We start from the raw sequence: 22308 nt of genomic DNA, 5'->3' as shown, positions 1-22308 counted from the left end.
TTTTCTTCTTTTTATACCTATTGCCCAAACTCTTGATATCAAAGCACAAATAGAGAAGTGTGTGAGTCTCACTTTACATTCCTTTTCACTAGCTACACTGAGGTATTTTGTACTGGTTTGGAGCCAAAGCGACATCACAAATTCTTTTTGAAACTTCCCACCCACTTTCAAAAGCAATTTGCCATTAGACATGAAGGGCACTTGGCTCACATAATCAGTTTCACGGCTCTTTGGACCCTGGCCCTAATAAACTGATCTGGTCTTATTTCAATACAGCACTAAAAATTGTGATATCTGACCACAGTCTGTTTTCATTACTTTTAGACTACACATCAGAAAACTGGAAAACATTAGCTGGTAAATGTATCTGTATCTATTATGGCATATCTAGAGTATCTGGTTTTCTACTGTAAACAGAAGAGTGCCACAACATTTTTAAATCCAAGCTGCTCTCCTCTCCCTTCAAAAGTAGTACAAAGGAGTATTTTGTGAAAATATGTGCACTGTGCCTAAGCATTATGACTCAACTTAAGACAAAATTACCTTTTCACTATTTTCCTCTTGAACACTGCAGAGAGAGGTATTTATCAGAGAGGAGATGAAGCTGCAGATCGATGGTCCTTTTTTCCAGCCATTGACTGAGCAAATGTTCATCAGCTCTGACAACACTTCTAGATATAAATTACAGCGCTGCAGATCTGAAATCTGAAGGGATATGTTATTACAGGTGTCAATTAAAATAATACCTAGGAGATACAGTCTCCACAATTAGTTACTTTAATATTAATGCCAAGTTCCAAAGTAGCTACTTTAGACATGCTCAGTACAGTGGTGCCCCGCAAGACGAATGCCTTGCAAGATGAAAAACCCGCTAGACGAAAGGATTTTCCGTTTTTCGATGCGCTTCACAAGACGATTTTCCCTATGGGCTTGCTTCACAAGACGGAAACGTCTTGCGAGTCTTGCGATTTTTTTTGCTTTCCCCCCTTTTTCTAAGCCGCTAAGAGCCTTTTAGCCGCTAAGCCTTTAATAGCCGCTAAGCCGCTAAACCGCTAATAGCGCTAATCCGCTAAGCCGCTAATAGGGTTGCTTCGCAAGACGAAAAAACCGCTAGACGAAGAGACTCGCGGAACAGATTATTTTCGTCTTGCGAGGCACCACTGTATAATTTTTGACTTTTCTTTAACTGGCATTTTGCCACCAGGCCACACCATGGACAAACCAACAAACAAACAAATCTCTTTTTCAAAAGCAGATTGCCATGTGACACAGAAGCCTGCTGATATAAGATACATTTGGGCATGCAAAACTATGTTAATGGTTAATTAGATCCAGATCTAATCATTCTAGTTCTGCAGAGAGCTCTTCAAAGCATTAACACAGCCCTAATGTCCTTCCGTCCCCCTGCCTGGCATGAATGCACGAATGTGTGGGCAGGCAGCATGAAAGCAGGTCACAGAATAAAAGGTCTCCATGTCCATTCCCATATTCTGCTCGAGTTATGACAGGCAACTGCTTCACATTAATCTAACAGCCTCAATGGCCTGGTTTGCACACCACACACTAAACCTTAGTTAAAAACCAGTGTGAATACTACACCAGCTCCTCCATCACAATAACTTGTCAACCAACATACTCATTTTAACTGTGTGACGGATCTGCACTTTTGCATTTGGTTTCAAATATTTTTACATGGCTAGAGAGACATTTTAAAACATCTGTTTTGGTAAATGCTTTTCACAATGTTTGTTGACAAAGCATTTCTCTTTTAAATATTTTTCTGAACATTCCAAATGAATACACTTTCACAATATTGCTACCCTTCTGAATTAAAATAATAATAATTCCAAGCCAATATTTACACTAAGTACTTACGGTATTTAATTCATTTGCTGTAAGTCTTCTGAGGAGAAAATCCAAAATACTTTCTGTGGCAGTCATAAATGAATTCTGGAGAAATGCTATTATCCCATCTGTATGAAGATACATTTAATTAAAATACTGGTAGTACCATTATTCCCAAAGCTGAACAGTAATCCTGCAACTTACACAGGGGTTGAATTCCTGGGATTGCCCCTAAAACCAAAATTGTGTCTAGCCAAAACTCACTGGGTTCAAGGGCAAGTAGGATTGCCAAAGTCCAGGAACCCTGCCTGCTTTCTGCCCCTTTTTATTTAGGGTTTAGGGTTTTTGCCATGTGCGTAAAAGCTGAATGCACACAAGTTAAATGTTGCAGGCTTACAGTATCATACACATGTGATGTAGTACACAATGAAATTACCACGGTAAAGCATATAATAGGATATATCATTCAAAACGACAGCCCCCCCCCCCAAATGACAGTTCACAGTCCCTAAATTGCATGCTTTTACTTAAAAAAAAAGTAGACTGCATTATGGATCACTCCAGTTTCCAAATGTCTGGCATTCTAAAGGCAGCTCTTGGGGCCATTTTTAATGGCAATTGAAAAGAATTAATCCAGAGATAAAGCATACTGAAAGGGGCTGGTAGAATCAAGCTTTTCCACCCTCTCCCTTCCTCCGCTGCCCTGAAAAGCCTCTCCCTGTGGACAAGAGTCCCTGTTGAATGAGGCGGAATGTGGGGCAGAGGCTGGGATGCCGGGTGTAGGGAGAGATCCCTGAAAAGTAGAGGTAACTTCTCCCTTTCTCCCCACCCTCCTGTGCCACAGGGCAGCCCATTCAGCAGGGTCCCAGGACCTTCAGTAAGGACTTTGGGGTGGGGGTGGGGATGTTGGGGGCCTGCTGATGGGAGGATGGGGCAGCAAAGCACTTCCACCAGCCCCCTTCACCTTTACCAAACCTCTTGATCAAACCCACAAAGATGTTTAGAACAACAATTAAATTTTAGAAGTACTTTTCATTCTGTATGCCTCATTCTGAAGAAAAATAGAACCCCTACTTATAAGGCAAAACAGGACAAAGATTACCAGGTCTATCAGCACTAACTGTATACCACACGGTAGCTTAATATGCCTATTTTTTTCCTGTGGTATCCAAGTTATCTCTGAATTTAGGTGTTTGTTAAGACTATAGTAATTCCTTATTAGATGCATTCTGGACATTTTTAATACGGCCATTTGCTTTTAATGTGAATTCCTGTTTCAAAGCGACTTACTACAATTTGTATTGATGAGTCTATTAGCCTAATTTTGTTACACCAGTTAGAGGGGCAAGATTCATAAGAGCAACATACTGAATATACCACTAACCAACTCGTGGACTGGAACATTTGATTGAACAAGTCTGCAGTAGCTTCAATAGCAGCTGTAGGCTTTTATCGGTTTTCAGTGATGAGATGTAGGGATTAGTGCCAAGTTTCATCAAGACATCTAGTAGAGGGTTTAGGAGAGCCTTCAGCTCAATCCGTTCTGTGCTGCCATTGACACTACAGGAAACAAACATTAAAAAGAGAAACATATTCCACTGTCTGTGTTGCTGACTTCTGGGTAGATAAACTGCATTCACCTTCCAACTGAGCAAAAAGCAGGAGAACATACCTCAGCCTACATTGTATGCTATCAAGCAGGAATGGTGTCACATTTGAACACCCAGTGCTGGCACTGTTTATTTAGTTATTTTTAAAGAGTGGATAAACCAAACTTAATACACAAAATGTTCCAACATTTGTTTATACTCTGGGAAAACACAACAGTGGTTAGTAACAGATGACAGGAGGTTTTTTTTGATAGCTGAAGGCAGTTTGAAAGACAGAAAGCTGCTTGTACTGGGGACACATAACCAACTTTTGGCTCCCTCTCCGTCTCTCTCATTCTCTCTTGTATTATTTAGAAAATCTGTAAAGCCTGTTTGGCCATAGACAACAGCGGAACAGAAGAAACACATGCAATGTGGTCTCCCAAACCACTTTCAATTCTCTTAAAAAACAAATGCCCAATCAAGTCATTTTTTTTCCTTATGGTGCCAGCCTCTAAGTAGTAATCAATGAATAGACAGTAAGTCAACACTTCACCAATCCACAGTTGCTCATAGGAATTCTGAACTCAAAGCTCCTGAAATACCTCTGAATACACTGGCTGTGTCACAAAAGTTTGTTATTATCTGTACAAATCACTTTGTCCACACACGCTGAAAAGAAACAATAAATTTCTATGCAAGATGTAGGCAAGGTAATCCACAAAACATTCAAGCAAACACCTCTGTGCTTAAAGCCAATTTGTGAGCTGCCTTACACCAAATCTGACCAACAGCTCATTTACAACGAACTAAAATGTCATTGTTAAGAAAGTGTTTTAAGAACCCAAAGATTTTTTTGGTGCTATTTCATATATATACAATCTTTACATTATGCCACTTAGCTCTAACCTTTCCTTGGATGTAATATACTAAAGCTAATAGGACAAAGCCTGCTCAAGTGACTTGTGGTCCACATCCAAAGCAAATGCAAAAAAAACAGGGTATCTACCTGTATACATGTTTCATCTCTTCCACATCTGCAGTCAGCAGAATCATCGTAGCAACAAGTTTAGCTTCAAACCAGTCAGGCATAAGGCAGTCTTCTGCAGCTGTAAAAAAATAATACTAGTTTTTACAATGTTGCAGAGCACCCACAGTCTGGGGGCCCGAGTCAGCACCGCTGGCTTCTCCTGTGCCAGCAAAGTCATTCTGGAGGGAAAGGGAGAAGGATCAACGATGGTAAGGGGCTTTGCTAGAGAACACATGCTGAGATAATGCATTCTGTAGCAAAAGTCTCTGACAGAAGTGTCACGCACAGAAATAAAATGAAATAAGTAATGAAGCCGATTGTTTTTATGAATGCTGTTGTACGATATGCTTTGAAGTAGACTCTTTAGTTAATAGAACATAGAAGCAACTGAGATAAGAATTGCGCTTGTGAACTTCAGTCGTTTTAATAATTTACCAGGACTTTGGAAATCCTATTACCAGTTAAATTAGTGAACAATATGCCTAGTGATTTTAATGAGGGATAAACCCCAGGAAATGAATACAAAATGACTAGGAAAAAAAGAGCTACTTTATATATGCTGAAGGGCTTGTGCACACACAGTGGGATTTTTGACATTTTTGCTTTGAACAGCATGTCACACCAGTGCTTTTCAAACACCTCTAGGATTCAAAAGTGGTTTGCTAGGAGGCATGAGCGGCTACTTTTCTTGATGCATATACTTCATCAAATCTGAGTCTTTATAAATATTTGCAAAGAGCTTTTATACAAAAGCAAACTTGGTGGCATTGTCCCAGCAGTAGGGCAGTGAAACCCACAAACAAAGGATTTCAGCATATTGGGGATACTGGTAAGGTGTGCAGAAATATATTACATTGCAATCTATCTCTGATCTTCGACCCCTCCTCAAAAAGCACCACCTTCAAAACAACATCATGTATAAACCAGCAAGTGTTCCAAACACTTTTATGCAGAACTAAATAATCCTTAATCCTTAGGAACGGAACTATTTAGCAAATGTGCTCATTGCTTACATAAACAGTATTATTTATAATATTTATAAAACTACTTACAATTGGCTATAGGTGTTTTCAGATAATCCTCCACAAGGGATTGTGCATAAACACTTAATGCAGTTTTGTCTTGAGGCACATTGCAGTTTAAAGGCTTTCGAAAGTGCTTGTCATTTACATGCCACCAATTACAAAGCTAAGAAAAACAAAATGATTTTTTTATTTATTTTTGTTTTATTTGTTAAATTTATATACATCTCTGCATTCAAAGATCACAGGGCAGTTTATAGCATAGAAACACAAAAGGCTTAATCGTAATCATAATAATACACATCTAAAATGCCATAATGACTAACCAATTTCACAATAGTTTGCTTTCACTTCTCTCACCATTGTCCACAAAACAGTCCCTCTGCCTAATGACTCCTCTGGTTTCAGAGACACAATGAAGTTTGCAATATCTGAAAGGGACACTTTCTCCTAAGGAAAGAAATGTAAGTAACATTCATTTGAAACCAAGAAAAACAATATTTAGGTTCAGAGTTGTGTTAATCATTTTGCAATGTTACACATCTCTCCCTACTCCAAACTCCTTCAAGCTTAATAGCAAAGCACCACAATGCAAGTGTTCTACGCAGAGCAGTTCCAATAGAACAAAGTGCAAGGTGCACTATGCAAAGATGTCATTGCAAGTCTAATATAGTACTTAGGATAGTCATGCATTTTAATGCCACAATGGTGTGTTTAAGAATGCCCAAGCCAATGGCCTTTGTTTTCTGAAAACTTGGCATCTAGAAAAATGAAGCAAAGGAGGAAAACATTTCACCTGAGATTTAAGAATGGTAATCAAATGATTCTAAAATTCTGTATCTTTTAATCCAAAGAAGTAGCAAAAAGCTTTATCCACTAAGGCTTTATAAAAGTACTCAGCTATATTTTATGCCTTTCCAGTGCAACTATATTTCAGAATAGGAAGACTTACTACATCTGTCAAGAGTATAGCTGCTTTAAGAAGATAGCACTGAGCAGCTCCCCGTAGGAGAATCTGATGGGTGATCATGGTGCACTGCAGGACATCTCTGCAAATGGATAAGATACATGCTTTGAAAAGTTAAAACAATGAACTGAGGACTAGTCACACAAACAACACTCAAAATGGTACCTCAGAGCTAGGAGTCCTTCGGTATCTAGTACTCTATATGCTGGAATATTTGCCAGTGCCATGGACAGAAACAAAATTGGAACAGCACACCAGTGCCTATTGCTCATCTTCCGTATAAACTTTAACAAAAAACTACCTTTAAAAAATGGAAGGAAAATAAGATTTTTGTTAAATCATCTAACATAAAACAATGCTTTTTTTAAAAAAAAAACATTTTTATTAATTTTCCAATAAAAAGCATCCAATTAATATATCCAATCATAATCCAGTTAAAAATAAAAAACTAAAATAAAAAAGACCAAATTATAATTATTAATTTTTCAGAGCTCCCCACAGTCTGGACCCCTGAAGCATATCTCCACATCTCAGTCCTGCCTCTCCTCATTGTTTCCATATTTTCCACATCTAGATTTTAACGCTTTAAAATTCTAACATAAAACAATGCTAACCCCAAAAGTAAGCCCAGCAGCAGAAAGCCATTTTTCCAAGGGGGAAAATAAATTACATTCCCTAAATCCAAATGATCTCTTCATTAATTCCAGCCTCAACAGCTTGTTTGACTGCGGGTTCAGAGGTACGTGACAGCAGAGAAAAACATGGTAGTACAGGCGGTAACCGTTTTGCACACGTCCAATTGCTGCATGACTGCCAACGTGCAGGTCCTTTTGGACCCAGAAGAAGGGCGGAATGGGGAAAGAGTGAAACGGGGTAGGACAGGCTCCCCCAACATGCACAGGGGCCAGGAATGCAACCCTCACACAAAATTGTTGCTGTCTGTACGACACATAGCAGGTGCAGGACAGAGCAGCATTATGACACTGTACACATGCTGACTTACATGGGCAGAAGAACACCACAAACCTACTGTGCACTGTGAATGATTCCTGAGTGTAAACGCTTTTACCATCTCCCTCAGATTCTGACCCCAACCACCATGGAAAGCATAACTAAAGGAAAGTCAATGTAGGGCAGTGCTTAGAGTGTATGACTAGGATCAAGGATCCTAGCTCAGCAATAAAGCTCATTGGGTGACCTTGAGCCAATCAGTCTCTCTCAGCCGAATGTTTCTCATGGGCTTGTTAGGAGTGTAAGATGAGGCCTGGGAAAAGACACACGGCACCCTATATTTTGGACAAAGAGATAACAATATAATAAATGAGAAAAAAAGTAAAGGTCCCTTCAGGACCTCCTCTCTCCAGTCAGGTTAGGAAGAATGGAAGGAAGGAAGGAAGGAAGGAAGGAAGGAAGGAAGGAAGGAAGGAAGGAAGGAATTCAAGAACAGAGGTGGCTCTGTGCCCTTGCACAGTAGTTACCAGCTTCTCCAGTCTTTCCACCCATACTCAAGGGGAATTCATGTAAACAAAGCTATGAGAATGAAGGCTAGGCACTTTTTGCATTAACTGTGCTAGACTCGTGGCATAAGCAGGGTGGAAGTCTAAGTGAGATGGCTTTATATGCTGGGCATACACAGCCACTTCCTCTCTTTCCAACCACCTCCCTACTTTGGCCACTTGGCATGAATGAAGCGGACAGGGGACTTCTATGCAATTCCAAATCAAAATATTTTAAATAGGGGGCATTGGGAGCTGTGCTGTCTTTCTCCCCCCGGAACCATTGTGTCTTATGAAGGGGTGGGGAGGGATGCCTAATGGACAAGAAATAGTCACTTGCTGGCTTTCTTCTTTGTTGTAAGTTTGGCCATTTCCTGAGCAGATTTTTATGCTTGTTGCCTGTGCTGGGGCTGACTGCATTGATGTGCTTGTTGCAAATCTTGTGAACTTCCGGGGGGGGGGGGGCAGCTGGTCTCTGGAGGCACAGGAGTGTGTTTCCTTGTTCCTCCTCTTTCCTTTGCAACCGCTGTGCCTATGCTGCTGCATGCACAGCTCAAATTCCTGCTCTTCAGGTAGAAGCTCCTCTGTATTAATGTGATTGTACCAATTATACTTGCTCTTTTGTTACAGGTTTTGCCTGTAAGATAGTCAAGCCAGGTGCTTGGCCCTAGCTGAGCTAAGGGAAACAAGTTCCTTCCAATAATTAGGTAACTGGTATGGATTTTTAAAAGGGGGGGGTCGATCCAATGTTGGAGGTGTAAAAGAGAACCCAAATCTAGCCTTAAATGCCATTAAAAAGTGTTGTTCTAAAAAAATTTAAATAAACATACTTTTTTCTTTTTCAGGGAGGCTTGTGAAAAAGGTAGCCAAGAACATTTGCAATTTCATTCCTAAAGGAGGACAGGTTCCGATAATCTGACCTGATAACCTGTTAAATTAAAAACAGAGAAATATGGTGGAAGAAATTCAAAGACAAAACTGTGAACTTTATCAATTAAACAAATACAGTTTACATGCTAGTAGAACCTCTATACAGATATTTGTTACACTGAAGTATAAAATAACTTACAGGTTAATTGACAGAAGTTTTCATTTTGTTAAAAAGGAAGGCCACCTTTAATATCAGACCAATATATCGGAACAAAGCTAGCCTCTTTCATAAGCAAAAATATTCTGAGCTAGTAAACCACTCATTAACAGAGCAATTCTAACCCCTGTCAAAGGAAGGTATGTCCATCCCAGAAACCTCACAGTACATCCACAGAAAGCTGTGTAAGTGTACGAGCAGCACCAGCTGCTACTGCCATAGCAAGGGCCAAAATGGAATAAGTTGGGAATGTGTCCCCTGTACCCCCTGCAGACCCCATAACTACACTAGTCTGAAGCTGGTGTAGTTAATTTCCCCTCCCATTGGTTTCAGTGGGTGGGACAATTTAAGGGTAACGAATACAGAAATAAAAAGGCAGAAAAATGCTGGAGCCCTGGTCACATCGAGCCTCCGGATGTGGCAGTGGTTCTGCTCCAGATTCCCACTTCCACTCCAGAACTTAGAATTGCTCTACTTAGAAAAGCTTCCATCCCAACAAAGAACATCCTCCTAACACACCTAGGAAGGTTTTTTTTATATAATTATAATCCTCATCATTTAACACTAAAAATCTATCTGAGAGAAATGTTTTCTGTACTTGCTTCAGTTCTCTCTCATCTTTTGTGGGATAGGACACTTAGAACTGCCTGCAGTACTGTAAATGTAGGTGCACTATATATTTACATAATTCTATGGCAATGAAACCTGGTGGGATTTTTTTCAATCCCTGTCCTCAATGGAGGAAAATCCATAAATACCTGCAAATATTCAGCCCTATGTAAGTGGCATTTAAAAATCTGTTGCCTTTTAGTATCTATAGAAATTCAACAAGTTGTCAATGAATAATTTATTACCTGCTATAGAGAGAACTTTCCGAAAGAGCATCCATTAAAGGGCCAATAATAAACTAAAAAAAGAAAGAAAGTGTGCTTGTATTAAAAGCTGTAGCACAGACAAAAATGGTATTTGTCCTGCAAAACGTGTATGTATGTTTAATCAGACCTGTATTAGTAGAAAAGTCAGTATGAAACTGTAAAATTTATTTCTGCTACAGAAAAACTGTGGATCTGGCTTTACAACACATTCAATATACAAAATGGGTAAAGAAATTATGAATCAGCCTTATAAACATGCTAAAGAAAAAAATACTCCAAAAGATTTATATATATGACAGCAGGGAGTAAGAGAAACGAAAGTATTTCCTGAACTGTATTATGTAATGAGGCTATTCCCCTAAAAATAAAAATAAAAGTGCAGATCTGTTACCATTACAATTAATCACCAAAAATGCTATGCCTAGAAAGATTCTACTTACTACCACTTTTCCTGCAACTCAAAAATGAGATGAACCTTATTAGGGTAATGGGAACAATTGTTGCTCTCTGCCCTTATAATCAGAGCAAACCAGGCAGTGTATGCCCTAGACACTGGTGGACAAGCTGGGGAGTTTAAGAAGAGAATTATGTTTTCCTTATGTTCCCTTCAAGAGCAGCCAACTTTCAACATTCCCCCCACCCCCCAGGATAATGCAGACAAAGGAGCAAACTTCAGGAGGTACAATACAGGAAATCTTAGGAGGAGAAAGGGAAGAAAACTTTACCTCTGAAAATCCTGGTGACATAGGGATATGTTTCGTTTGCCAGATGTCAAGAAAGTGAATTACACCTTCCTTTGTCAATGTTTTGTTTTCACTCTCAAACATTCTTTTGTAAATGCACATATGCCACGATGGGTGAAACACCCAACTATCTGTTGCAAAAAACAGAATTTTTACAAGGGTACACAATGACAGTAATCTCAACATATATTTTATCTGTATGCAGGAAGTAAGGAGGGAGGGACACATATTATTCATATGTACCTTTATAGGTTTTCACAATATATTTACATCTAATCACATTTTAAAAAGAGTTTTAAGAAACTGTCATTTCATTGTGTAGCACATCCACCTGAATCTGGCTGGGAAGACCCCTGTTATCTCCATGTCTCTCACCTTTCATGTTGACTTTTGTCCTAATATGCCCTATACAACTGAGGGATAATTCATGCAATTAACTGCCAAATTTTTTCTACATTATGTAAATGTGGAAGGGCCTCTCACACACCTCTCATCCCATGAATATGTGAGTAAGAAAATATTAGCTTGCAACCCTCCCGCCACTGTGGTTTTTTTCCTCCAACATGGTTTTTATGGGAAGGCATTGCAGAAAGATTACTCTCAGGCTACACACATTATGTTGAATGTTCAATGTGGGGTACAATTCTGATGTCCCATTGTTCTGTACTGAATTTCTAAACTGATATTGTATGAACTGGCCTTTAAACTGCATCCATTTAGAAATTATAAATGTTACAGCCTATGACCTGAAAAAGGCATTATTTAGGCTGTTGAGCAATCAAGTGCCAGGAATTTTTGCAACATATAAACCAATCCTTTGATTCCTGTCAAAGTTATTGGCACTTTTCTTAAAAAAAAATAGCCTTACCATTTTGCTCTGATACTGCATGTTCATATAAACTATTTAACTTTGGCAATACTGGCTTTATAACATGTATCTAAAATTGAAAAACAGACATTATTACATTAATTTGATTTACTCTGTAACTGAAAAGTATCATAACTACAGTTAAGAGCTAGATACTGACCTCTGGCATGAAATCATATAACATAGTGACTTTACGATAATAGAAATTATAACACAGTGTCTCTGTGTAAGCAAGATTCAGCCCCTTGTGAACAGCAAATCTATACATTCTGATGCTGTGATCTACTTCAGTGGAACTTGGAAGAGTTTAACTTAAGACTGAGATGTCGTTTTCATTTTTTAACTCATTTCCCCATAAGCATGCAAAGGGAAATTGATACATTCAAAATGCATGGAAGATTTTTGTTTAAGAAAAAAATAGTCTCTACACTTCCTGACTTCAGCATTCAGCATTTGTTCACTGTATAGAACAGCCCTCTGTTATTTTGCGTATTCATAGCAACAATGAAGAACAGCGACTCTCAGCAGCATTTTGTAAAAATGTTACATATTTACCTGATTTCCTTCCAAAGTCTCCATAATTAAGATGTAATTTTCCCAAAATTGAATAAGTTGATCATTTTTTTCTGCACACCACCAGAACAGACATGGTTCTGCAATACAATACAAGCAAATTAGAGGCATTTCTTCTCTTCCCTCTAATCAAAGGGAACATATGAATGATACTACACCCAGTTTAATGTCACTAGCATGAAAAGGCTATTATACCAAGCCTAGTATAAGTGGCAATAAAAATATCTCCGTGAGAACAGTATGCACTGAAAGCACAGGCTGCAATCGTTCAGCATTAGTGGACAAACCTTTATATGGACAGCAAAAAGTATTAATGTAGGTCAAGAACATGACCCTTTCCTTCCCATGCAGAGGGGAATGCAACCTATTCTCATGGAAGCCTCCTCCTATCTTGATGCACTATCATTGTGTCAAGCATAATATAACAGGGAATGCAATGCAGATGTGATACTATTGCAACTCACATCTTACCATCCAGCAGCTCCACCACCTGCCTTCAAACAGGCCACTCATGTATATCACAAGTACACCACATCCCATGGTTTTGTTTTGAAAAAGGCTCCTCCCCATAAGTATATCTGAAGTGTGGAACAACATTATGTTACCAGGAAAGACTGTGATAGGAGGATTGTGCCACCAGATTTTTAACTGTTTTTCTTCTATCATTAATGTTTATTTCTAACCTCATTAGCATTTCTCTTCCATTCTCAGTGAAAAGGTAAATTCATGCTTAATGAGGTATTGCATGAACAATTAAGCAACGGCCTTCACTTTGGTTACTGTTTCGCCCATCCTCCTTCACAGTCAAAACATTTTTAAAAGGTTGTTATCTCCCTAAGCAGTATTTGCAAGAATAGACAATTGACAAGAAAGGGTGGTTGGGGATAGAACTGTAGCTCAGTGATAGCATGTCTGCTTTGCATGCAGAAGATCTGAGTGTCCATTCCCTTGTATTTCCAGGTAGGGCTGGGGGAGACCCTTGGCTGAAAACCTGAGCTGCTGCCAGTCACTGTAGTCCATGGGTAGGCAAACTAAGGTCCAGGGGCCAGATCCAGCCCAATTGCCTTCTAAATCTGGCCCACGGATGGTCCGGGAAATCAGCGTGTTTTTACACAAGAACGACGTGTGCTTTTATTTAAATGCATCGCTGAGTTAATTGTGGGGCACAGGAATTTGTTCATTATTTTTTTCCAAAATATAGTCCGGCCCCTCACAAGGTCTGAGGGACAGTGGACCAGCCCCCTGCTGAAAAAGTTTACTGACCCCTGCTGTAGACAATACAGTGGTACCTCGGGATGCGAACGGGATCTGTTCCGGAGCCCCGTTCGCATCCTGAACAGAACGTAAGATGCAACTGCACGTCTGCGCATGTGTGGGTCATGTTTCACCGCTTCCGTGCATGCACGTGACGTCATTTTGACCGCCTGCACATGCGGCAAAACCCGGAAGTAACGCGCTCCGTTACTTCCGGGTCACCGCAAAGCGCAACCCGAAAATACTTGTCCTGAAGCGTATTTATCCCAAGGTATGACTGTACTGAACTAGATGGACTGATGGTACGATTCAGTAAAAGGCAGCTAGCTTCCTGTGTGGCTCTAGAACACTATAATTCCATAGTGAAGGTCCTCTCATTTTGATTGCTCATCTAAATAAGTTTATAGACACCTTTAGAGGCACACCACTGTGGTTTTGCTATCCACATTTGCTATGATAGACAAACTCCCGTTTTCGCTAAAGCAGAACCAAAGAGACTTGCTCACTTTCTACCAGTCTCTTAAATTTAACGCTACTCAGAGCATCTCACCAATGTGCCATTTAAGAGGTTTGGGGGCTGCACCTTTTAAGTATGACACAACAATCTGGGGCTACTTAAAACTAAAGCACAAGTGAAGATGACACTTCTTGTGCCTTAGCAGTGGATACAAGGGACATTTTTACAAGATACAGCATTGTGGCAAGACGTGTGTACGTGTGCCCAAGTTCTCTCTTTGACAAACGCTTGAAGGAGACCTGTTCTTTTATTAAAGGTAAAGGTAAAGGTACCCCTGCCCGTACGGGCCAGTCTTGACAGACTCTAGGGTTGTGCGCTCATCTCACTCAAGAGGCCGGGGGCCAGCGCTGTCCGGAGACACTTCCGGGTCACGTGGCCAGCGTGACATCGCTGCTCTGGCGAGCCAGAGCCGCACACGGAAACGCCGTTTACCTTCCCGCTAGTAAGCGGTCCCTATTTATCTACTTGCACCCGGGAGTGCTTTCGAACTGCTAGGTTGGCAGGTGCTGGGACCGAACAACGGGAGCGCACCCCGCCACGGGGATTTGAACCGCCGACCTTTCGATCGGCAAGCCCTAGGCGCTAAGGCTTTTACCCACAGCGCCACCCGCGTCCCAATGTTCTTTTATTACATCCCAGCTAAAGCACACAAATGTTATGCACTGATTGTAATCATGTACAGATGCAGACAAGATAACTGGCAATGTAATTCATTTCAGAGTGTGAGGATCATGGAGAAAAGGCCTGTCATTCACTTGCAGCCTATGACTTGCTGGTAACGGCTATCCTCTACCATATGAAAAATTCAAAGTCAGTGCTAACCCATATTTAGAAAGCTCTGTGGAGCCAAGCCGCAGGTCGGACATTATACGTGGCGAATAATACACATGTCCAGCCTGCCACGGGTCACACAGCCAACCAAGGCAAGGCTTTCCTCCATAACCTACCACACGCTGAAGTGGCCAAGAGAAAAGAGATTGGTGTGTGTGTGTGTGGCATGGCATTTGTGGAAGCAAGTTAAGCAAGGATGCTACATCACCAGGGCTGTACCATTTCCACTGTGCCGGTTGCACCTGCACTCCAGGTGTAGTTTATCAGAGACATCCACTGCTCGCTTCAGCAAATACCGGGCTCTTTTCCTGCACAGGGCATCGCTCTCCGTCAGCCCCTTTTGCACCACTTCCCAGAAACTGCTGCACTGCCTGGCGTCGAGTAGCTGAGCAGCCGCCTCCACCTGCGCGCTCGCAGGAAACAGCGCGTCCGAGAGGGCGCTCAAGACCAGCAGGGTCCGGCTCACCCGCTGCGGGGCACCCTTGAGCGGCGGTGGCAGCACCACCAGCCCTTCCCACACGAGCCCCAATGCGGCGCTATTCCGCCCCAGCGCCGGCAGCAGCCTCCCGGCCGCCAGCAAGGCTTTCTCCTCCTCGTCGTCCTCTCCATCTCCCCTCAGCAGCTTCAGGGCTGCCGCCACGGCTCGCCCGAGCAGCGCCGGCTCCTCCAGCCAAGGGGCCACGGCGGCCAGGACCTCGACGGCCGCTTCCACCTGCAACCGCCCGCTCCCCGCGCTGCCTTCCAGGGCCTCCAGCGACTCCCGCGCCAGCCGCTCCGCCAAAGGGGCTCCGCCAAGCGAGGCGCAGCAGCGCAGCGCCCCGCACGCGGCTCTGGCCAGGCGTAGCCGCTCCTCCGGGGACTCCCCCGGCAAGGAGGCGCCGCCGAGCAGCACCGGCAGGCAGCGGCCCAGCGCCGCCTCCCAGGCCACGCGCCGAGCCGCCGCGTCCCGCTCGTCGTTCCGCCCGCCCGCCGCCACCCGCTCGAGAAGGAAGCGCAGCGTCTCCGCTTGCTCGACGGAGAGCGGCCCGCCTTCGGCGCCACCGCCGCACACGGCCCGCAGCAGCGCGCCCCAGTCCGGGCATTGCGAGAGCAGCGTGTCGGCTAAGACCGCGTCCATGGCGGGGAGCGCGCGCGGCCTAGCAGGCCTGTCCGACGCCTTTCGTCGCTCTTTCTTCTCCCAGCAGCCCTTGCGTTTAAGGTGGCTGCGGGGAAAGCGAGGGCTAGCTTGATGAGAGGCCTGCCTAGCAGTCGCTGCTGCGCCTTTCGCACGGGTTGCCTTTTCGGTACCCATGACAGGCAGAAATTCAGCAGGTGAAACCACACAAGTTTCCCCTGCCCGCATTTGTCGTCTCGCCACCCCGTCACCGTGCCGGGTAATGAATGGGTTTCTAATGTCCTTGGAACCGCTTGCGACCAGGACTGGGTCAAAAATTTGAACGTTAAGGCTGCGGAGTGTAAACTAAAGGACAGCTTGCCTGGGAAGGCGGCGTATGTGTCATGTGGGTTTCGCAGGCCAGTCTTCAAAACTCTTATTTGGTGATTGCACATGCCAAAGAGCTGCACCAAAGTATAGGGTTTGTGCACTGCAGCCAGTGACAGTTAAAAAAAAGTTGTTTTCATTGATTTTCAAAAATAACACACACATAACAAATACCTCTCCTCTGTACCCCAGTCTTCCCCAGACTACAGAGTCTTATAGAAAAACGTTTTCCAAAGTTGTGATTGTAAGTCCTGTGGTTGCCAGCCAGTGACAGCTTTGAATTGATCAGTAGGCTGCACCTGCCAGAACCATTCTCTAAATTGATGCTATAATGCTGAAACAAGACCTGTTGCTGGGGAATGACAGCAGCAGCAGGAGGTGGCTTTTGCCCTCTTCGTGTTTGTGTGCTTCCTGGAGTTGGATTAGATGATCCTTGGGTCCCTTCCATCACTACAATTCTCTGATTCTGTGCTGTAATTTTGAGAGTAGGTTTGCACTCGGTGTTCTGGCTAAATCAAAATGCTGACACAAGTGGGTGTAAGGGGATATTAGTGGGAAGAACCTAATTCCTATAAGAATTGTCCACAGCATCCTTGTGAGGTTCTTCCCACCCTTAGAGGAGCAGAGCAACTCATGAACTGGATCATACTAGTTCATTTGCACCCAAACATGTGTTTGTATGTGCAACTAGTGAAAGGCTGTGCTGGATTATTCATGCTGGAGCAAGGTAATTGTTTTCACTTGCTTCACTGAAAGGCAAACAACTGGGTATGTTGGCCTTGATACAGAATATGTATTTTATTTTTGTTTTGTTCTGTGCATAAAGAAGGTGTTCACTCAGATTTTTGTAACATAGTAATTTACAGTAAAAGATATGATTTCACTTTCTCTGTGTCTCACATGATAGCAACATTACTATAAATGCTGATATGGCAAACTGACATAGTGACTAAAATAAATTGCCCCAGAGATAACCGTATTTATATGAAGTAGAGTGATTAAAATTGAATTAACATAGCACAAAAGGAACATGATACCAAATGGCATTTAGGGGCCAACACAAATATATTTTCCCGTGAAAACACATACACATAGGATTTGTTTATATGACCTTGTTAGATTAGTCATTCTTATCCTTCAACATGGAGAAGGCATTTTACCATAACAAGCTTTTAAATGAGCATGTGACTCTCATAGCAATCAGTAGCCTCTCAACGAGAAATTCAAGAGCATGGCATCTGTCCCATTTTGTTCTCTGTTATTCTTTTTATCTTTGAAGTCTGTTCTTTGGAATTCGTTACAAGCCCATGACTGCATTAGAAACAGCTTGCTGTGTTTCTCTCAGAACACCAGATGGTGCTATCGTCAAGACTTCCTACTATTTTGCGCACATGTACACACACACACACCCCGTAAAAGAACAGGTGAATGGAAATAAAAGTTTAATAGCCTTTCAGAAATTTATAATCCTTAAAATAAAAAAGAGATAATTTTGATCTGTATCAACCTTTTTAAAGAGCCTCATAAAACTGGTCCAGGACCAAGAATTTTGTGCCATGAACGTGTAGCAAAATGGAGACAAAATTTAGACAAAGGCTATTCAACATTGATTTAGTGTTTGAGGGGTGTTTTATTACACATTTGGAGCAGGATTCACCTAACTAGCCGTGTCAGCAGAACATGAACATTCATGAACATTCAGCAGAACCTGAATGCTTGGACTTCCACTTGTGCAAGAGGGCTTTATCCCCTCGTCTCTCTTTAGACAATAGAATTGTCTCTGGTGTTGGTCAGGAGAGCCCCCAGAACAGTGTGAAGGGGGCAGAAGAGTGGCGGGAAGCTGCAATGGAACAACTGGGAGTGGAATTCTACCCTTGGGAACTTACTCTTCCAAAGGTGCTTTAGATCCCACATGTTCTCATTGGCTCATTGAACCGAGACAGCACAAGCCTTGATATTATACCACATGCTTCTTTGTAAAGTGGTACCTCAGGTTACAGACTCTGCTAACTCAGGAATATTACCTTGAGTTAATAACTTTGCTTCAGGATGGGAACAGAAATTGTGTAGTGGCACGGCAGCAAGAGGCCCCATTAGCTAAAGTAGTGCTTCAGGTTAAGAACAGTTTCAGATTAAGAACGGACCTCCGGAACTAATTAAGTACTTAACCCGAGGTACCACTGTACTGTGTGGAAAATAGCTAATACTGAAATGCCTTTTATGGAAGTTACAAAGATAAAAACATACTTTTCAGACATCTGCTTATGAACGACCTGCGGACTGTAGCTTTTCTATACAAACCATCAAGTCCCATTTCTTTTTAGAAATGCTCTGTATAATGCATTTTCTGCATTTCACAAGCTCATGCAACTCCCATCATTTTTTTTAAAGTTGCCTATTTTTAGAAAGGTATCAAATAGACATGCTACTTCACATCTTGACTCTTCACATCTTGACTCAATAAAGCAAAACACAGTATAACTAGGGCCTAACCATCAGGGCCATCTGGGGGCAGGAGCAAGGGGTGGCAGCCCTGATCTTTGTACTTTAATGCAGGGCACACCTAAGTGCTAGCCACCAGGAGGAGAGCTTGGACAGCTAAGGCAGCAGTAGCAGCAAACAAAAATGTAAGCCATGGATGAGAGAGAGATAGAGAGAGAGAGAGAGAGAGAGAGAGAGAGAGAGAGAGAGAGAAAGAAGTCATTGCCATTAAAGTGACCACAGAACAAAAACAAAAACAAGGGATGGGGATATGCTACCCACAAAGCAATGCTATATGCCAGTGGGTGTAGAAACAGCCCTAGAGTAAATTATATGTTGTTATTTTTCTGAAAGCCACCCTGAAAACCTTCTGATGGCAGGAATCAAAACAAATGGATGAATGAGTAAGGATTTTTGTGTCAATATCACATTAGTTTGGCTTGTGCTTCAAACACCAAACTTCAAAGAGTTCCTTGCACTTCCTCTGATCCCTTTGAAAGTTTTTTTTCCCAGGGTAAACATACAAGTGTCTCATTTGTTTGGTTGGGGATGATGGCCTGCAAAAGAAAGGAACCCCCCCCCCCACCTGCTAACAAATGCAAAAGCATTAGAAAACAGATCCTAATGCAGCACTTTCCCTTTAATAAGTGGCTAATCCTCCCAGTTGGCTCATATACCCAGCAGCCTGGGCCCAGCTGATCCTTGCCAATTGCTTTGAAAACTCCTGACTCACTCCCAAATCACTTAGAGTCTCCTTAATTGAGCATCAGAGGCGGACCCTTGATGGATGCTATAAAAAGGCTTTCTTTGAGCCTCCTCTCTTCCTTCTAGCATTTTAACTCAGAATAGGGGTGGGGAACCTTGTTCAGACTGAGTACCACTAGCAGTGGTGAGCTAAGGCAAAAATGGGGAGGGTTGGAGAGGAGGTGTGGTGTGAGGAGAGTCCCAAGGACAAGACAGAGTGGTGATCACATTTGGTTCCAGGGCCTGTGATGTCCCACCCTCAAAGGCACCAAGATCAGAAAAATTCCGGGATCCAAGAGTGGCAGTTGTATTTTTAAGGAATGTTCACCCTACTAGTAAATGCATTTACTGTCTATTTTTAAATTCTGTGTACAAGTTCTACTTTTTCTTGACCCACATTTTATACTTACATATTTAAGAGCATGCTTACCCCATTTACTAAACTATTACTAAAATGCTAGTATTAACTGTAGTCTGTTAAGTGCATTGGGGTAGCAAAGTCCCACAGAAAAACTTGCTGTTGACAGTTCTGCAGATAGCCTGGATAGATAGCACTCTTCACGGATGAGTTTCATCACTGTTAGAGGTATGGCCAAACAGTGCCTGCCACTGTGGAAGGACGTGTGGATTCAGAATTGGCCTACACAGTCACTTACAAACTCATTGTTAAAACTGTGTTTATGGAAGACAATCTTACTCGGCTATGAGTGATCGCCAAAGAAGAAGCCGCCATTACATTCTCCTGCTGGGATGACCAAGTGCCGAGAAATATGGCTTCTAGCATCTTTTGTAAATGTGCAGAAAATTACATTTTGTCAAGTGTAGCTGGTCCTACAGAGGTAAAGCATTTGCAGCTGCTGTTTGGCAGAGTGAGGTAGCTGTGAGACAGAGAACAAGGCATGTTTGAGGGGGGCACACACATGCCCTGCTGTGCATCCCCTAAGCAATGGATTTTTTGTGTCATGTTTTCACTGTATCATTGTTTATTGGATGAAAGGAAGACTGTCATCAATGACATTTTTCTGACTGGCACTTTAAACTAAATGGTTTTATGGCCCTTTGGCCAACCATTCCCTTTGTTAGGTAGGTTACTGGTTAATAGCCTTGGATGGTTGGCTGATGGTTCAACAATGGGTGAGGAGAGGGTTTCCTGATAATGAGAGAGCCATCAGAACTTAGCTTGAGGGTTGTCCTGTTCTCTGAGGGGAAAGGGCAGGTATGTGTGAAAGGAAAAGAGAATGACCTTGAGTAGTTAGGAAACAGCAGCAATTCCACAGTTTGAAAGAGGATTGGCGAGAAAGTGGTCTGTTGACATTGTGGGTGCAGCACCTCTCTCTGGAGTTAATGTGGGGTAATATCTTGCAGGTCTACTTGCTGTTTGCTTCTAAAATATTTGTAAATAAAGCAAATATCACTATAGTTTTTGTCCTAGGGGCAGCCCTAGGTGCAACAACCTGAAACCTGTAAAGCCCCGTATCTGTTCAGATCTTTTATGCTCTCCCACATTCCGTCTGAAGACTGTGACTAAATGTGGATTCCACAACTTCAACATGTCAGGGTTCCTTCCCCACTGCTACAAAACCCTTGTTTTCTTTAAGAACCAGTCTGAATCAGGTTTTGGAGAATTCGCTCACTTGCTTTTCTGTGAAATTTGTTGGGAAAGATTGAGGGCACAAGGAGAAGGGGACGACAGAGGACAAGATGGTTGGACAGTGTTCTCGAAGCTACCAACATGAGTCTGACCAAGCCGTGGGAGGCTGTGGAAGACAGGAGTGCCTGGTGTGCTCTGGTCCATGGGGTCATGAAGAGTCGGACATGACTAAACAACAACAAAAAATAGTTCTTGCCTCACCATAAGTTTTGGATAAATCTCCATTGCTCTTTCAGCAGAAAGAAACCAAACTCAGGTAGTGCATCTGCCCCAGAAATTTCTCACCGCTCGGGGAAGTTGGGAGTGCAGGAGTTGACAACAGAAACAAATCTGATATGTTAAGGATTGAATCTGTGGAATGCCTATGGGCATAACATAGTCTACTGAAAGCTGTTAACAACCGAGTGCTTTATAACACATGTTCTATCTCCTTCTTACATTTGAATGCACCACAGATACTGAGATTGTGCTGTGAAAATTAACCAGAGGGGGGAGCAACTGAATAGCTGGTAGTGGAGCAATCTTGTAACGAAATAGCTCAATTCAGAGTAGAGGACATAGCAAGAACAGGTTGAAGGCTCTATGGTAGGAGCAGGACCAGAGGAGCTAGGCAGGAGAGCTTGGCTAAGCCTTTGCTAGTTAGCATGGGGTTTTGCATAGTTTATATAAGGAACTTTAGGCTGTAATCCCAAACCCAGTTACTTGGGTGTAAGACCCAATGACTCCAATAGAGTTTAAAAGGCATCAGGATGGCATTGCTGCTACTTTAATTTTGGCCTAGGCTAAACCAACCAACCAAGAGTTAAGACAATATTTTTTTTAAAAAAAAACTAAACTCATTCTGCATTTGAGTTGTTTCTATTAACAAACACTTTCATTTTATCCATAAATAAATCAAATAAAGGGAGATAATGTCTGTACAACTGGTATCTTTGCACATAGCAGGCATCTTTATAAAGCATATTTGAAAATTAAATGTAAATTAAATGCAACTCGGAGCTTTCCCACATGATCAAGGAGCAAAGCCTCCTCAGCCGCTTTATATCCTATACAATGGGGATGCTCCTGCAAGTCCCAGCAGCCTGGTAGCTCTCCCAAGTGCAATGATTTGGGGGAAAGGTCAGGAGTGGATAGTCATCATGTTACATGTAAAGACATGCTGGATGATGCATATTCCAATGCTGGAGCAGGGAACGCTCAGCCTTCAAATTCCACAGGAACTGGTATGACTCAAGGCTTCTCTATTTATTTATTT

At 42.3% G+C, this 22308-nt stretch overlaps 1 protein-coding gene across 1 annotated transcript in view; it reads right to left on the bottom strand.

Annotated features, from left to right (window-relative positions):
- TARBP1 (tRNA guanosine 2 -O-methyltransferase TARBP1) overlaps positions 1–16519 on the bottom strand; it is a 31356-nt gene extending 14837 nt beyond the window's left edge. Inside the window, exons 1-14 of the mRNA XM_028724045.2 lie at positions 14917–16519; positions 12078–12175; positions 11523–11592; positions 10637–10785; positions 9891–9943; positions 8780–8877; positions 6619–6754; positions 6439–6535; positions 5847–5936; positions 5517–5652; positions 4444–4543; positions 3230–3405; positions 1876–1973; positions 544–705 (exon numbers count right to left, since the gene is read on the bottom strand). Of these exons, the coding sequence (XP_028579878.2) occupies positions 544–705; positions 1876–1973; positions 3230–3405; positions 4444–4543; positions 5517–5652; positions 5847–5936; positions 6439–6535; positions 6619–6754; positions 8780–8877; positions 9891–9943; positions 10637–10785; positions 11523–11592; positions 12078–12175; positions 14917–16039 (2586 nt within the window). The 5' untranslated portion in view covers positions 16040–16519. The remainder of the gene's footprint in view (positions 1–543; positions 706–1875; positions 1974–3229; positions 3406–4443; positions 4544–5516; positions 5653–5846; positions 5937–6438; positions 6536–6618; positions 6755–8779; positions 8878–9890; positions 9944–10636; positions 10786–11522; positions 11593–12077; positions 12176–14916) is intronic.
- Positions 16520–22308: the final 5789 nt, after the last annotated feature.

The sequence above is a fragment of the Podarcis muralis genome, chromosome 3 (genome assembly GCF_964188315.1).
Source record: "Podarcis muralis chromosome 3, rPodMur119.hap1.1, whole genome shotgun sequence".
Taxonomy (NCBI): domain Eukaryota; kingdom Metazoa; phylum Chordata; class Lepidosauria; order Squamata; family Lacertidae; genus Podarcis; species Podarcis muralis.
The sequence above is the reverse complement of the archived record's forward strand: the minus strand, read 5'-3'. Positions and strand labels throughout refer to the sequence as shown.